Source organism: Pholcus phalangioides, unplaced genomic scaffold, assembly GCF_987345545.1.
Source record: "Pholcus phalangioides strain wild (caught in Gottingen) unplaced genomic scaffold, Ppha-v1.0 ptg000039l_1, whole genome shotgun sequence".
NCBI lineage: Eukaryota > Metazoa > Arthropoda > Arachnida > Araneae > Pholcidae > Pholcus > Pholcus phalangioides.
This window is the reverse complement of record NW_028301625.1, coordinates 7596011-7613403: the sequence shown is the minus strand read 5'-3', so window position 1 is coordinate 7613403 and position 17393 is coordinate 7596011. Positions and strand designations below refer to the sequence as shown.

At 36.9% G+C, this 17393-nt stretch overlaps 1 protein-coding gene across 2 annotated transcripts in view; it reads right to left on the bottom strand.

Moving 5' to 3' along the window:
- Positions 1-12296, bottom strand: part of LOC149065526 (acidic leucine-rich nuclear phosphoprotein 32 family member D-like) — a 29000-nt gene extending 16704 nt beyond the window's left edge. Inside the window, exons 1-2 of one of the 2 annotated variants that reach the window (XM_089253985.1) lie at positions 12137-12296; positions 852-995 (exon numbers count right to left, since the gene is read on the bottom strand). In XM_089253985.1, coding sequence (XP_089110111.1) covers positions 852-995; positions 12137-12196 — 204 coding nt within the window. In that variant the 5' untranslated portion in view covers positions 12197-12296. The remainder of the gene's footprint in view (positions 1-851; positions 996-12136) is intronic. The other variant, XM_089253984.1, reaches the window with a different exon arrangement.
- Between the last annotated feature and the right edge of the window lie 5097 nt (positions 12297-17393).

Below are 17393 nucleotides of genomic sequence, written 5' to 3'. Positions count from 1 at the left end.
GAATAATATTTAGTTTTGTTTTGCGATTTAAAGTCAAAAATAATTTTGTCAATTAGATTGGAATTAGATAAATGGATTTTAAAACTTTCAACGAACTGAATTTCCACTCGGAAGAAACTGTCTCACCCTGCACTGTAAAAACAGCTAATTGATAACATCAAAAAGTTTCGGAAATAAAGTTTGTATACTTTTTTTTTTTTTTTTACAGAAAATTTTCAACCTTCATATATTCAAAAGAATAATGTATGAACACTACAATTTATGTCACACATTGCAACCATTTTTACAAATCTTCACCTTTGGAACCAAGTTCACTAGAGATGGTTACTACAAGATATTTTAAACATTTTAAAGGGATCCTCCTCCCCAAGATTTCCCAGGTCGATGATTAACCTCTTTGAAGCTCACTTCATTTGAGGTTTATTTTTATGATCAGATATTTATGAACATAACAAAGTTTCCTATAAATCATTATACAAATTAAATTATCAAGAAATTAAAAGACTAGAGAAGGAGAACCCTGGAAGGACAAGATTTTTCTTCGGTTCTTAAGGTTAGTGACTGGCAGGGACTTAACTAGACTATTTGGGGGGGGGGGAAATTTTGCCACTCCTGTAAAATTCGAGATTTATAACATTTTTTTTCTTTTTTCAAATTTGTCAACCAGTAACGTTTGCTGCCCAGGTCAGTTACTCCTCTAGTTCTGGCCCTGTCTGCATAACACATGAAAAAATCTGTTTCACAGAAAAAAAACAAAAATTAAAATTATACCAACAATTTTAAAAAATTCATTAACAAAAAAATATTCCTCCTGGTGAACAAACCCTACTCCAAGACAAAAAAATTCTTACTCTTGTCAAATTTGGCAATTTAGGAAAACCTTTAAGGCTGACAATCCCAACACTGTTCAGGCTCAATAACTTCAGGTTAACAAATTCATCATTTAAACCGACAATCTGTGGACTACGACAGTTATCAAGATTGAGTTCCTTTATCTGAAATTACAATAAAGAAAAAGTTACTAAACCAAACATGTAATAAAAAAATACAAATAAAACTAATATTAAATACTAGAAAATTTATAAAAGTCTCAAAAGCTTAAGGCTTCAAAACATCTAAAGAAAAACAAGAAAATTAATCAAATTTTATGATGCATTTCTAATTGAGAGAAAATGATAGTTGACATTTGCTTAGGTGTAAAATTGTAACGAGTGCTTAAAAAAAAAAAAAAAATTGATTTTTCAAGTGATAGTAAAATCTATACAATGTCCAGCTTCTAGCACACACTGCATTTTACTGGTAAACCATTGATCCTAGAGGCATACTTCCTGTCAGAAAAAGTATCCAAATAACATGTAGAATTCAGACATCATTTATGTTGCAAGGGGTTGTGTAGTTATTAAAATTCAAAAACCTAATGAGAAAGTTGTTGCCCCGTCCCGAATGTGATTCCGGAATGAATTATCTTCGTGAGGTATCACTGCAATATTAAAATATAATATATCATTGTTAAATTTGATTGTCAGTATCATGAGAATAAAAATCTTTACCAGTTTTTTAGTATTCATTTAAAATTATAAATAGTGTAATTAAAATTCCATATCAATCATTCAAAGTTAACAATAATTTAATTTAATTAAAAAATGGAAATTTATTTATAATTAAGATGAATTAATAACTATTCTTCCCATTCCTAGGGTAGACCTACTCCTTCAGCATCGGATGATAGCATTTGCAACACCCCGCTCGGTGTTTTTGAGCAGATGTCTATTATGTAAATGAGATTTTCAAATTGACTTCCAGTAATCTGGCAATTCCGATAATACGGCACACCCTGGTACAATATGTGCCAGATTAGCGAGGTTTACTGTACTTGAATATTTTTCATGAAATAAAGTTTTCTTACGTTTAAATGAGATGTAAAATTATTAAGAATATTCTCTGGTAGGACTATTATAAATAACTTGAGAATGTTCTTATAAGTTCTTGATATTTTCTTATTATTTATAATATAGTTACATATAATATCCTTCAGAATATTGTCTGGAACGACTACTTTCATGGACCTGTTTGTCACATTTATGCATAGAATGAATTATCCCACCGTGCTATAATGGTCACATGGCAAATCTTTTCCAATGGAATCCAGAGCTGAGGTTTTGATCGGATTCTAGAAAGAATTTTTTTTTCATCCCATATAATTTTTTTTCGAATTGCTCAAAACTGTCTTGCTTTTTCTTGAAACTTGAGTGTTGCACTTACGTTTTGCTCCCTTTTTCTGCCCTACATCTTTTGACGAACACGTTCAGGTGTTTTCTAACAACCCATCCTCGTTGTTGCAAAATTACCTAGCATTTCACATACATCAGTTGGAGCTGTTCATACTAGATCATTTTCAAAAATATCTTCATCCACGATGTTCCCATTTTCATTAGCACGTAATTGGAGTATATCTACATCCTCTAACTAGGAATCTGAAAGTTTCTAAATATCAGCTAGCTTCTTCTATAATGTGAGATATCTTTTTGATATGATTACACTCAGTTGAACACAAGACTATCTAAGATTGTAGAACTCTGTTTGATTAGTCTGCAGTTCACTAAAACATACATTTCTAAGATTGTATAACTCTGTTTGATTAGTCTGCAGTTCACTAAAACATACATTTCTAAGAATGCAAGAATAAAAAAGTACTCATCCAATATAAATCCACCCCAAAAAACACATTCCTCTGTCATATTACCCAGAATTAGTCCCAATACACATGTCAAACGATGACAATACTCTGGGGTTCGAACGGGAAAATCGAAGCAGCGCACTGCACATTAGATATCTTTAGAATCCCGCTCCCTTGAAAGGCCAATGTTCCATAAATGGAACATGCATTTTTGAACACGCATAGCTCTTTGACGTTTAACAGTACAAAGAAACTAACTGATTTACTTTGATATATTAAGTGGTAGAAACACACAAAATAATTTTCAATTTCCTTCAAAATTGAAATTTTGGCAAATTTTAATCGAAATGGGTAAAAATACACAAAAAATGTCAAATTTCTCTGCCAAATTTTTTTTATATATCTGAAGTTTCCTAATTTATTTCAAAAAATACTTCTTCCAATACCATCTTCTGATTAAAAATAAAGCAAACGAGATTCTCTCAGACACTCCTGTTCTGAGCAGATCACCGCTCTAATCTGTCGCCATTGAATATGGGAGCACACCTGAATATGGGAGCTATGTCAGATTCGTGTTGGTGAAACTCAAACTCAAGTGTGTGCCATCTGTCTAGGGCTACAACTAGATACTTTCTCAAATGGAACAAGCACACATTTTGGCACCCAGTGTAATGTAAAAGCAGTTATAAAGGGTAAATTTGGCGCCTCTTGTAGTCCAGAGTCTGGGGAGAAACACTAGACCCGTCTGCTTCCCCCCACCAAAGTTACGGCCATGCATCCATCCTCCAAATTGGTAATGCATGGACAACTTAAAATTGGAGAACTTTAGAAAATCACATTTTTAGCCGATTACCACTGCACGGCCCAAACCTGGATTTTTAGCAAAGGCAAAATCGGGAGGGGGGGGGGGGGGAATGGGGATAAAAATTAAATATTTTTGCATAAAATTAAAACATTGAAAATATGCTGAAATTGAAAATACACAGCCCTTCATTAAGGGAAGCAACTATTTCGACAACCTGCATGTATATCAATACACACACACACAGTATACGCAAGACCATCTTAAGAGCATCATGGGCCCCCGGGCCAAGTGATGTTTTTGAGGCCCTACCTGGAAAATTCTTGAAAATTTCAACCACTTCTCATTTTTGTGAGGCCCCTCTCCTTTAGAGGTGCCCGGGTGGGCCCATGCGTTAAGACGGCACTGAGTATAAGTGGTAAAACCACTTTTTCAAAGTCGTGCGATCGTGATAGACGGAAAAGAAAAACTTGGGAAGTTTTCTCTCCACTTTTTCTTCTTCGAACTAGGAAAGGATACGTGAACCAAATTTTTTGAAATTCCGGGTATTTGACGTGGCATAGAGCGTCAATGGCATCTCTGACATGCAGATCCAGAAATTGCTTTTGAGTTTCAATTGACAATGACCCATCCCCAAGCGATGAGTTAGATTACGACGCTCCATCACCAAAGACTCATTCTGTGACATGGAGTTTAGATACCCTTTAGAAAGTTGTAGAATGTAACACCTTGGAAAAGTTTGCTTATTTTCTGTGCTTGCCTGCTCCAACTGGATTATAGTCTTTGTCTACTAGGGCAGCGGTTCTCAACCGATGCTCCGTGTGTACTTCTCAAGGGCTCTGCGGCCACTCGAGGATAATAAAATAAATCAATAAATTTGATTAACAAAAAAAGATGCTTAAAGGGTACAGCCATATAAATATACTAAAAAGGACTCCGCCATAGAAATTACACACTGAAAAGGGCTCTGCAAGTCAGAAAAAGTTGAGAACCACTGTGCTAGGGCTTTACACAGGACGAGTGAAACAATATAACGGCGACATTATAAAAAATTGTACTTTCTTTCAGATTTAATCCAAATGCAGTTCAGGTACATATAGTTCACAATAACGTCTTGCGGAGCGACCGCCCAGTGAAACTAGGCCCTGCTATCATTTATTAATTCACGGCTAAATCAGGCATGCAGCTCGTTCATATTCCTCAGCAGAACTTCAAACAGGTGGCATGCAGTTTACACCCTTTCAGAAAGTCGCCAACTGTGGCACCTCTGAAACGTTTATTTTTGCTGTGCTTGCCTGCTTCAACTGGATTATACTGCCTTCTCTGTATGCTAGGGCTTTAATCCTGCTTAATGAAATATTGCTGTGTTTCTGGCTGTGGCGAAAACAGAATTGATATCTTCAGCCCGGGGGCAGGGCTCCCTCTAACGGCCGGAGGAGCAATGCCGTCAGTGGGCCCTAGGCCAATGGCAAACAAAGTTCTGCCTACAAGTGTAATTACTATTAAAAAGTAGTCCGAAACTTTTTGAGTATATATTACACATATGCGCAATATACATTGTGTATTGTAAAATTCATTTTTTAAAATTAATATTCGGAGTTGTGGCGTCATAGCAAAAACAAAATCACATCTATGGTTATAGCTGTAGGAATTTTATTAAGTTCCCTCTTACGTCTTATTTGCATGCACCTTTGTCAGCGATTGGACGCATTGTTAAACTACGTGTCATTTCACTTCCATCGCGTGTCGCTGCTGGATTTTCTGCTCAGTCGCGTTTAAGCACCAATTTTTATTTTAATTCCTAACGGTGTTAAATAGCTTCTGTTGGGCAGAGGCTTAGTAACTTGAAACCCGCAGAATTTTTCTGGCGATTTAAATTTCATATTTTCATGAATTTAAATCGCCAGAAATGGAAGAAAATGCAAAGAGAAAGAAAAAATATTTGGACATGGTAGAACAGTTAATTCATAATGTGATGAAGACAGGGAAGAGAGCAGTAGTTAAAAGCTAATAAACAGCTCGCGACCCTATGACATCTCTGAACTTAATACACATAAATCTTAGTTCTTTTGACGTGAAAGAAAGATAAAAAGAATGAAGTATATCGACCCAATAGGTGTAAACATATTTATTAATTAAATTAAAAAGTGAATTATGGCAACAAAAAGCTGATAAGAGAATTTCATCCTACAGGGTCATAAAATTTGCAACAGCAGAAGCCAGAGATAAATCCAGTCTGGGGCCCCCACTAAAAATCTGCAAATTGGGTCCTCGGGAGCTGTGGATTTTATTCCTTGGATAAATGAATACGAATGAAAATTTTTCGTGGTCTGTATGGGGGGGGGGGTGCCTGCAGACCATGCCATGGAGAAGTTGACAGGTTTCTTTTTGGGGGGAGGGGCCCTGGGTAAACCGGTTCTTCTTGCTTTAGCACGAGCCTGCTATAATATCCACGTATCGTGCCCACTAAAAATCTGTGCATTGGCTTCTCGCTCCTTGGTAGCACTTGGTTTTCACTGATAATGTAATATTCAGTTATTATTGTTCTAACTTGTTTTGGAGAGGGATTCTATTTAATTAGAAGAAATTTTTCTAATGGCGTAATTTTCACGATATTTTCTTACAATTTCATATCAAAAAACCGAAATAAAATTTTAGAAATATTTTGACCATTGTTAAAACTCGCAATTTTGTTTCTGAAATCACTCTTTTTAATAAATTTGCCCGAAATTATGCACCGAAACACACAAACTCTATATTCAAATAATGTGCTATGACTTAATTGTTTATTGATTATTTAGAGAGGAGGTCTCTAACCAAGGTTCCTGGAGATTTTAGGGACCCCATGACATCAGATTATTTTAGTATTCTTTCACATGTACTTCCTTTAGAAATCAAGATTCCTAGAAATCAAGCAGGTGTTTATACGAGTTAGTTAATGTTTGCAATTGTTCGCAATTTCAAACGCAGGATTCCCACTCCTTTCTTGACCGAAAACCAGCAAGCATCAATAGGACAAAAATCACTAATTTATTATTTTCTTTTACATTTAATGAATCTCATTGAATTTGTTTTTTGGACACATCTCGTCAGATTGCAACGAATTTCAACTTTCAGCTCAAACATTGAAAGAAAAAAATTCAGATGAAATTACGCTAGTTAAACGAAAGAAAACAATCGAAAAATTCTTTGAGAGATATATATGATTGATAATATAATTATATCATTGAGTAATATTATTAAGCATAATATGTATATTAATAGTAAGTCAATTTCTAATTGAGTTGAATTAACCGTAAGAGGTCGGTAGTGAAAATGCAGTTTTCTTTCAAGGAAAAACACTACGTATGTTACCATAAAAATTTTCAAAAAAATTATTTTTTAAATCAACGCTATCGGGAGAATAAAATGCCATCATACGATGCTGAAGGAGCATGTATCCCAGGGGCGTAGCCAGAAATTTCGTTGGGGGGGGGGGGGGAGAACCACTTTCATTTTGGGGGGAGGGGGGAGATCAGACCCCCAAGTCCCCCCCCCTGGCTACGCCCTTGATGTATCCCCTATCTGTATATTCAGAGGAGAAACAGTGTGTTTTCAAAGATATAGTCGACGCTCGTTATGACAACTTCCCGTTATAGCGACAAAGACTGGTAGGGTAAGTCCCAAATGTTTTATTTTTTTACTTATATAACGACCGTCCCAATCAGGCCCGACCACAACCCCAAGTCTCCCCCTCGCTCCAAATATAACGTCCATTCTCTATTAGACGAAGGGGTCGTTATATCGGGCGTCGATTGTAACACCAAAATTTCTCTTTTATTGCCTATACGTATTGTCATAATCACTGTAGATACGAATAGCATTCTTGATAAGCATGAGTAGGCAGTAGTGCCTTTTACTTAAGTCATGAAAATCGGTCATTATGAGAGGTTTTAACAACATCAAAATACATTATTGTACTTATGTAGATTCAACAAACATCTTCCGTTACAGCAGTCTTCCTCAAAGTGTGCGTCATGGCTCTTGGGCGTCACCCCCTGCCCCTCCCCACCCACATCCTGCCGCAAAGCACAGAGGCTATTCTCTTTGCCGAGCCACCACTATAGTGAATTTAACGTGGGGAAAAAGAATGATTGGAATCATCTCGGGCTCTGAAACCAGAATCCTGATCCCAATCCCATCGTTGGGGGAAATGGCTCGAATAATGACAATATTCATTAGTAAAACCAGCCCCCGGGATGCAGGATGGTGTGGAGATCTGTGACAGTAGGCTTTACCGATTAATTTACAGTTACAATACATCTAGAATGTACAGTGCACATTCAAAGGCAGAAAAAAACACTTTAGCTCTGATGAAACAAGTACGAATTTCTGTGTGCAATATTAGTTTTCTTTTTTTTTTTTTGCCCAAGGCCCACGTTTACAAAAGGTTCCTTGGTAAAATAGTCTGAGTTTTCGAAAACTGATGCTTTCCTCTCATCCCCCCCATCACCCCCTTGTGTCCATTCATAGCCTGAATAGTCCTATTTTGGGAAACAGATTTCAACACTCCACCAGAGTTTAGTTTTCTCGAGGCTTATAATGACGAGTGATCTTTGAAACGGGCAGCGCGAATGTTTGGAAGAATTCATTGAAATGTATAGAAATAAGAAATGCTTGTGGCTGGTGAAAACTAAAGATTACCATAACAAAATTAAGAAAGACGATAGTTATGAGAGATTGGTGTGGAAAATGAGAGAAATAGATCCTCTAGCGAACAGAGACAGTGTTGTTAAAAAAATAAACAGTTTGAGAAGCAATTCCCGAAAGGAATTGAAAAAAAAAAGCTTTGAGTAGGTATCTTGATCCATTTTGAGAAAATTATGCCAATCATTTGGTGCAAATCTCAGTTCCTGTAATGTGAGAATATTGTTGCCTTTTTTTTAAACCTATCTTTGTACCACGTTACCCATTTTTTTCTCTTTTTTTTGAGTTAATAACTTTCAGTGCCATAACCAATCCAACTACACCCAAAGCATCATCTGTGGAAATCATACTTGAAAATTCCGAACTGATCAAAAGACCGCGAAGACAGATCGAAGAATGAAAATATCCCCACAGATTGCCTAGAACCGGTTCCAGAAGCTTCGCCTGCACAGGTATAACTGAATGGTGTGGATGCATCGAACCGTTCAGTTATGCCCTTTAATATTTCGGTAGACTTTGTAGACAGCGAGTTTAAGACAGAATCAAGCGACTAAAAATCTGTTCATATTGAAGCTAGTCCTTTAAATGATTAAAATTTACTTCAATCCATATTGATTCACCTTCATTGATAACTATTTCTGATTTACATCTGTAATTCAACTTATCATACACGTACATTCTAGAGCCACCATGTGAGCTATCTTTTCCAGGTGAAATTAATAGTTCAAAATCTTTAAAAAAAAAAAAAATATTTAACTGAAAAAAATTCTTATTCTAAAAAATTCGGGATAATACTTATCTTTCATAGACTTTTATATCGTATTTGCAACATAGCTGGAACACTGCTTTCGTCTTCCTTTCTGGTGTCGATGGCCCCCATACTTCGTCCATAGGAAACGCCAATCATGAGTCTTTTGCTGCCAGGGATAAGGTGTAGATCTCTTTTGCATCCTTGGTGTCAGCAAGGGTGGGAAGTGACTAAGTCCATTTCGGAGCAGCAAAATTCAGGATTTGGAGCAGTTTTGGAGCAGCAAATTAGGGATTTGGAACAGCAAAATATGGGATTCGGAGCAGATATTTATAAATTGGAGCAGTGAAATTAACAAGAATATTTTCGTTAACCCTCAACCCTTTTCAAAATAAAACTACACTGTCTTTTGTTATCAAACATCTTTTCGTCAGCTTGATTTTTGTTTTTGGTGTTTTAGGCTTTTGACACCTTGTTTGAAAGAGCGGCTGTCATAAAATTTTTTGCACCAGTCTATTTAAGATGATTTTTGCTTACTGAGGGCACTATTTGCTGCCTTGAACAGCAGCACTTCAAATGTGCTAAAAAATTTTTATAAGTTTTAAATTTTTTTATACTTGGAAAGAAATTGTTGCAAAATGGGAAAGAATTTCGGAAGAATCAACTCAATGTTTGGCGATTCAGCACTCATTATCTGGCGAGATTGGCGATCCGATACCCGATATTTGGCGAGATTGACGATTTAACGCTTGTTATTTGACGATTTACCGCTCGTTATTCGGCAAAGTTTCTAAACTAACATTCGTAATTCGGCGAACATGCGCTTTTTACTCCCGGAATGAAATTTTTTTCACGAAACATCGGGATTTAACACAATGACAATCGACTACAGTAATTTCTGCTGCTTCCAGTGACGACCTTTTTTTTAAACGGAAACACTCGAATTTTCACTTTAAAGCTGAAAGGCATTGCAAACCATCTTCAGTTCCACGATCACGGACAATATCGGGGTTTCGCGATGGAAAGCCCGATCAGGGGCCGATAGTTTAAGTATAATGGAATAAAACACGCTCTTCTCGTAAAGAAACGTTTCGTGGCTAGCAGGAACAAAAAATTTTTGCCGTCCTTTCCGAAATTCCGGGCATAAATACGCTATTGGAGCAGGATGGCGCAAGATATTAGTTTTGGCGCAGTGCGGCGCAGAGTTCCCACCCCTGTGTCAGGTGTTCACCAAAATAAATCCTTGTTGCTTTTCCTGGAAATCCAAGATCTTTGGTTGCAGAACATCTCTTTTTCACCGTAGTATCTGCTCCTTGTGTTGACAAAACAGACTATAATTCATTGACTTTTGCCTTTTCTTCTTCCGAGATGGTGAATTGCTTTGATGTTACTTTTGTGTCCACTGTCACCTCCATCTTCTCTGCAAGTTTCAAAACAATCTCGTCCGTATCACCTTTTCTTTCAAGAACATTTTGGATGAGGTTATTTCTTCGTGCATAGGCATCCATGTGTTCAAGCCCATCTTCCAGCATTTGGTTTTGGCGCCACATCATTTCGTTCCCTCCCAGTTTCCTATTCTTGTCTTGTAATTTGCTGATGGTGAGTTTCAGCTACTCAAATTTCTCGCTCATGAATTTGACACTTTCTGATAGATCACAGTGAAGTCAAGCATTCTAGTTTTCCACTAATGGTATCCAATGCAGTCAGCTTAGCCTCAATTCGGTCGACGGCAGACAGCTTATTGTCCATAATAGAAATCTGCTTATCAAGTTCCGCGTAGGTGTGGGTGCCATTTCTTTGATCAATGCAACAGAACAAAAAATAAACGTGCGTCTTATCTCGAAGAAGTTTCAGTGAACAGCGGTAAAGTAATAAAGATACTTATACTGCCTTTTCACTGGTCATGTATTTATTAATTCAATTAAAACAAAATGCTTTCATCCCCCCCTCCGATTCAATTCAAATACGGTTCAGGTACATCAAGATGATAATCACAGCTTGCAAAGCTGGGCCCTGCTATCAGTTCTCCAATATTCCAATACATTTACAGTGCGGTAAGTCACTATTTCTTATTCATTTATTATTTTTATTCCGGGGTAAGAGAAAACGACAAAGTAAAAACGAAAAAAAAAGTTAAACTGCCTCTGTTAGGCCAAGAAATAGCAACTTTAAACCCTGCAAAATTTTTCTAGTTAATTTTAAATTTCATTTTTTTTTCAATTCTTTATATCACTCAAAATCAAAACTAGAACTCAGACCTACCAAAACCAGTCATTAATATGTTAAACAAACTAAAAAGCAATTGGTTAATGAAGAATGATTTAAAACGAATTAAATGGTTATTCACAATTTTGACACACTCATAGAAAATCAGCAATCGGTACTTTCAAGAAATTTGTTGATTGAATCAAGTGTAATTCATAAGTACACCAAAAAATAGTCAAATTTATTTCGCTAAATATAATTCACAATACTACTTTTAATCCAAGTATCTAGTTCTACCAACTAGGAATGGTGTCAGCAATCACTGCTAGTTTCATCACAAAAAAAAACACTTATTAGACATAAATTTTTGAATTAATTTGAAAAAAACTTCATTAAATTATTTTTTAAATATAATTTTTAAATCGAGATAATGTATCATGCGAGTTTTGATTACTTCGAAAAATTGAATAAATAAAAATAAAAAAAAGGCTACCAATCATTCTACATTAAAAAATCTTCATTAAGGAATGATGCAATCAATCAAGTCCATTTCCTTTATGTTATAATGGTAAACCAATGCAACTAAATGATATCGGTGATCGACATATCACGATATCGACACGTCTGAAAATAGGCGGGAATCCCTAACCAGTCTTTCCAAAGACGAAACCGGCACCCTTAAAACACGTGGGGAAACGTAGTTGGCGCTGATTTCACATTATCAAATTCCAATCAATATTGGTATAATCAACATCAATGGAAAAAACAGATCGAAAACATTACTTTAACTACAAATTTATACAGCGTGGTACTAAACTGTAATTAATATATCGGCAATACCATTTCGCGGTTAAATTACAAGCTTCTCACAATATACACAAGTTGGGGCAATGAGATACGCCATTTCTTCACGAACGTTCACGGAAAAAAACAATTTAAACACATCACGATTCCAGATCAATTATAAAACACGAAAGAATACATCGAACTTGAATAAAGAGGTATTAAAAAGAATTACCTTTGAGGGACTGCGTCCACGTTTTTCAAGGTGGATTCGTTTTTCCATGCTATTCTCCATAGAACCTAACACGCCACGAGACAGAACACAACTAACGAAATCTACTGCGAGTTTCAAGTCACGCGGAAGGATACAGCAGCTCGTATTAATAACCGTTCCATGAAAGAGCGCAAGGCACAAGAGCAATCGTTGCCACTTTATTTTATCATTATATTCAAATCTATCAAGAAAATCCCGACTGAAACTTTCTGAGAATAACATGCTCTGACCATATTTTCCCGAGATAAATATTGGAAAATACGGGACATAAACGAAATGACGAACCTCTCCACTAATTAGAAGTAGAGATGACGGGAAACAAAGCGAAGGTAATTTTAAGGTTAAGAACATAGTGGAAGCGGTGAGCAAAGAGACAAATGAGAAGGAAGAGAAGCGACACGAGAATATAGCTGCGAGAAAGGAACATAGTACACATAGTGGGGGCGTTTGATGTAGCCACTGAGCTATAGGCATGGAGGACATGGTAGACTGGAGTGAAGACTTCCTCTACAGACGTGCGCGAGCCGACTCGAAGGAATACAAAAGTGGGCGTGACGGAGTGAAATAGGCAAAACATTGCTTATTTCAGCATGTAAACAATGGGGGAAACTTCCATCTTCGGTATTTTTTTCAGTTGTTTTCATATTATTTCATTAGTATAGTCGTCCATCTGCACATACACAAATGCTGATATCGTGTTCTACCTATATTTGCACCAACCGATGGAGAAAATTGAAGGAAGATGGAAATAAACTTCGGTTTCATAGGTAAGTGCACGTGGTTTTATATTAAAAGATGCATTGATTTTTATACTAAAATTGTAAAATTCAATGCATGCAGTTTTCATTTCACATTCAATTTCTGTTTGATGTGCATTAATTCGAAATAACAAATTAATTTCACATGAATTTTAAACCTCAAATATATTTTTTTTAATCGTGTAGAAATTGCTTATTACTATTTGGGTTAGAATTTTTATGACAGAAAAACTAACAAAATATGCTTCATTAAAAATTGCATTCCATAATCCCTTGTTAATTAAAGGAACGAAGGACCTAAACTTTTCTACTTCTGGTAAAAATAATTTTGGGAAAATGATGTGAGAATGTGAGGAGTGGTAAAATGCAATTAATATTATTTACATAATCAATTTTTGCTTAAATATTAAAAGCGAAATATGCAAAATCATAAATGTATCATAATCATCAAAGAGTTATAATTATGTTTATAATATCTAATTATATTATGAATGTATTATAATTATCAAACAATTATCATTGTTAAGCTACTATTACGAACAATGATTGATTGCTTCTATTGCTTTCTTGAAGCCTGGTTAATGAATACTTTTTTAAAATAAAGGTCTCTTCGAAACTCAGAAGTTCTTAAACAATTCATGGAAGCTGTGAAAAGAAAGTCTTGGCATCCAACTAAAGCATTTGTTCTTTGTGGTGAGCATTTCAAAGCTGACATCTACAAGTCCTCAACGCTATTTGAAAGATGATGCTGTTCCGGTTTTCTATTGTAAATTATTTCATAGCAAACATAAGTGCTCTTGTGCATTGCTATTTTAATATTCCAAATTATGCTCTGTAGTCTTATTTGCAAATTGTTTATTTAAAAACTTGTATGTGTACATTGTTGTATATATAATGTTTGAAAAAAAAATATTAGAAACTTTTTTTCTCTCTTGTTTTAATCTCATTTCTTGCATTGAAAGTTGTTTTTTCAGCAGTTAATTCGCAGAAATATTCACTACTACGAATTTTCGAAGTGGAAGCTTTAAATAAAATGCTAAACATGTTAGAAATGTAGTTTTTTTTATAAAAAAAAATAGTTCCTCTCAAGTTTTTGAAAAAAGGTATTTTTCTTGTACGAAAGTGAGTATTCGTTTTTATAAAAAAAATTTCAAGATAAAGAGTGCATAATTATTGGCCGAAAAGTGAAAAAAACGGAATTTATACAGGTCTCGTATTTGGAATTGTCACATTGCATTAACACGGTCAGGAAATGTTTTGCTCCAAAAAGGTGTGATGCGGTAGCGTCGGCGACGGTTCGCGCAGCCCTCACTCCACTTTCCTTATAGCTCAGTGGATGTAGCAGAGAGTATCAAATAGAAACTCTCGTAATCACAGCTTGGTTTTTAAATTAAAGAATGCTTAAAAATTTCATAATTGTAAAAAGTATTGCTCAGAGTTAGGCTGAAAACATAGTGAAACGGAGAGCAAAGCAACGAGCAGAGAAGAGATCGACGCAGCGAAATCAAACACACGAATTCCAATGCGACTGCGCATAGTAGCGCGCACCGCAGCAGAGCGGGAATTAAACGACAAGCGATATTAGCAGCGCATTCAAGATATTTTGTTTTCGCCGCTTTGCTCGCTAGTGTGTAGCTTCAAGATGGCCGTCGAAGGGCTTGTTTTCGCTGTTAAAAAGCGGTAGTGAGGTCAATAATGTCACTGGAATCGTTGATGTAAAAGTTCTCGACGTACTTCAAAATGGTGTGGACGATCACATGGAAAAACAGCAAGTACCGAATAATTTTCATACGTTTCCCGTCAAACTTTTTTCGTGCGCACGTGTTTAACCAAACCGAAAATGATTTATATTTTGAGTTTATAATATTTATATTTTGAGTTTTAAGCTAATTTACCGTGCACCGTGTGTGGGAAAATGAATTTGAGTAGTCTGAATTAAAAATCATGTATGTTTCTGGGGAAAAAATTGGCAAGTTTTATTTGTTTATTTATTTTCTGTGTACCGTCAATATTTCCATACTGGAAGAGTATCAAATGTTTTTATGCTGGATTTTTGTGTCAATAATTGTTTCCTATGTAATAAAAAATGAAAACAAAAAATATTTATACAAATAAAGCTATTCGATTTCTGGCCATTTAGACTTAGCATCAATGACAAGTAAGAAGAAATGCCCAAAGAAGGGTCCCGCATAGTCCATGTGAACACGTTGCCAATTTCTTGTTGGACTTTACCAATTGTGCACTGTAATTGTATAGGCGTTTTTCTTGACGTCACGACAATTCTTGCAACTTTTCATTAGACTTTCTATGTCGGAGTCAATATTCTTCTAATGGAGTAATTTCAAGCAAGTGTACTTTCATCTTCACAACTCCACTATGCAATCTTCACACTCCGTAATTTGAGTGTAATTCTTGAAGGATGGTTGTTTGAAGTGTCTTAGGATCTTTTTATTTTTATGGGCATCTTTTTCTCAGCCACCTCGTTGGGCATTTTGCCTGTTGTGGCGTTGTATTTGTAGTAAATGCAGAAGTAGAATTCCTTCCTGTAATGTTATTTCTGGGTCATATAAAGTTCCTTGCATCACACCTTTCTTTAGTTCACAGAAATCAACATTCAATTTTGTTTCTTTTTAGATTTCTTCAGAAGTAATTGTGTCTATGGATATATGTCTGATCATTGATTCTTGCAGGATATATTCATCATCAACAGTGTTGACTTGTACATCTGTCAGTGGTAAAGGACTGCTCGACAAATAGTCCACGTTTGCATGTTCGGATGATTTTCAATGCTTGATGTCATAGTCGAAGTTGGAAAGGAAATGTGCCTACTGCCACATTTTTGTAGCGGATCATACTGTAAATTTTTCTCTGGATGCAATTGAGTCATCATTCAAGGGCGTAGCGAGGGGGGGGCTGACTTGGGGTTCTGGTCCCCCCCCCGAAATGTGAGAAAATGACCGAAAAAAGGGAAAAAGATGGCCAAATCCATTGTTCTGTCAATTTGGTCCCCCCCCGAATAAAATTTCTGGCTACGTCCCTGTCATCATTGGTTTATTTTCTACTACTAACGTGAATTTTCTACCAAAGATGTAATCATAGAACTTTCTGCATGCCCAATATAAACTGAAGAGCCAAAAAAACTGGTGCAGGCATGCGTATGCAAATAAAGAGATATGAAACCAATCAGAGTACGGCGCTGCGGTCGGCAACGCCTATATAACACAACAAGTGTCTGGCATAGTTGTTAGATCGGTTACTGCTGCTACAGTGGCAGGTTATCGAGATTTAAGTGAGTTTGAACGTGGTGTTATAGTCGGCGCACGAGAGATGGGACATAGCATCTCCGAGGTAGCGATGAAATTTGGATTTTCACGTACGACCATTTCACGAGTGTACTGTGAATATCGGGAATCCGGTAAAAAATTAAATCTACGACATCGCTGCGGCCGGAAAAAGATCATGCAAGAACGGGACCAACGACGACTGCCGAGAATCATTAAACGTGACAGACGGGCAACCCTTCCGCAAATTGCTGCAGATTTCAATGCTGGGCCATCAGCAAGTGTCAGCGTAAGAACCATTCAACGAAACATCATCGATATGGGCTTTCGGAGCCGAAGGCCCACTCGTGTACCCTTGATGACTGCACGGCACAAAGCTTTACGCCTCGCCTGGGCCCGACAACACCGACATTGGACTGTTGAGGGCTGGAAACACGTTGCCTGGTCTGACGAGTCTCGGTTCCAATTGCTTCGAGCTGATGGACGTGTACGGGTATGGAGACAATCTCATGAATCCATGAACCCTACATGTCAACAGGGGACTGTTCAAGCTGGTGGAGGCTCTGTGATGGTATGGGGCGTGTGCAGTTGGCGTGATATGGGACCCCTGGTACGTCTAGATACGACTCTGACAGGTGACAGGTACGTAAGCATCCTGTCTGATCACCTGCACCCATTCATGTCCATTGTGCATTCCGACGGACTTGGACAATTTCAGCAGGACAATGCGACACCCCACACGTCCAGAATTGCTACAAAGTGGCTCCAGGAACACTCTTCTGACTTTAGACACTTCCGCTGGCCACCAAAATCCCCAGACATGAACATTATTGAACATATCTGGGATGCCTTGCAACGTGCTGTTCAGAAGAGATCTCCACCCCCTCTTACTCCTACGGATTTATGGACAGCCCTGCAGGATTCATGGTGTCAATTACCTCCAGCACTACTTCAGACATTAGTCGAGTCCATGCCACGTCGTGTTGCGGAACTTCTGCGGGCTCGCGGGGCCCTACACGATATTAGGCAGGTGCCAGTTTTTTTGGCTCTTCAGTGTAGAAGTCTAGGTTTTTGGTCGATTGTAATTTGTCTCGGCAGCTGTTAGTGATTTTGAGGCAAATGCAATTGGGCGCTCACTTCCACTAGGCATAATATGCGATAATATTCCGGATAGACTGT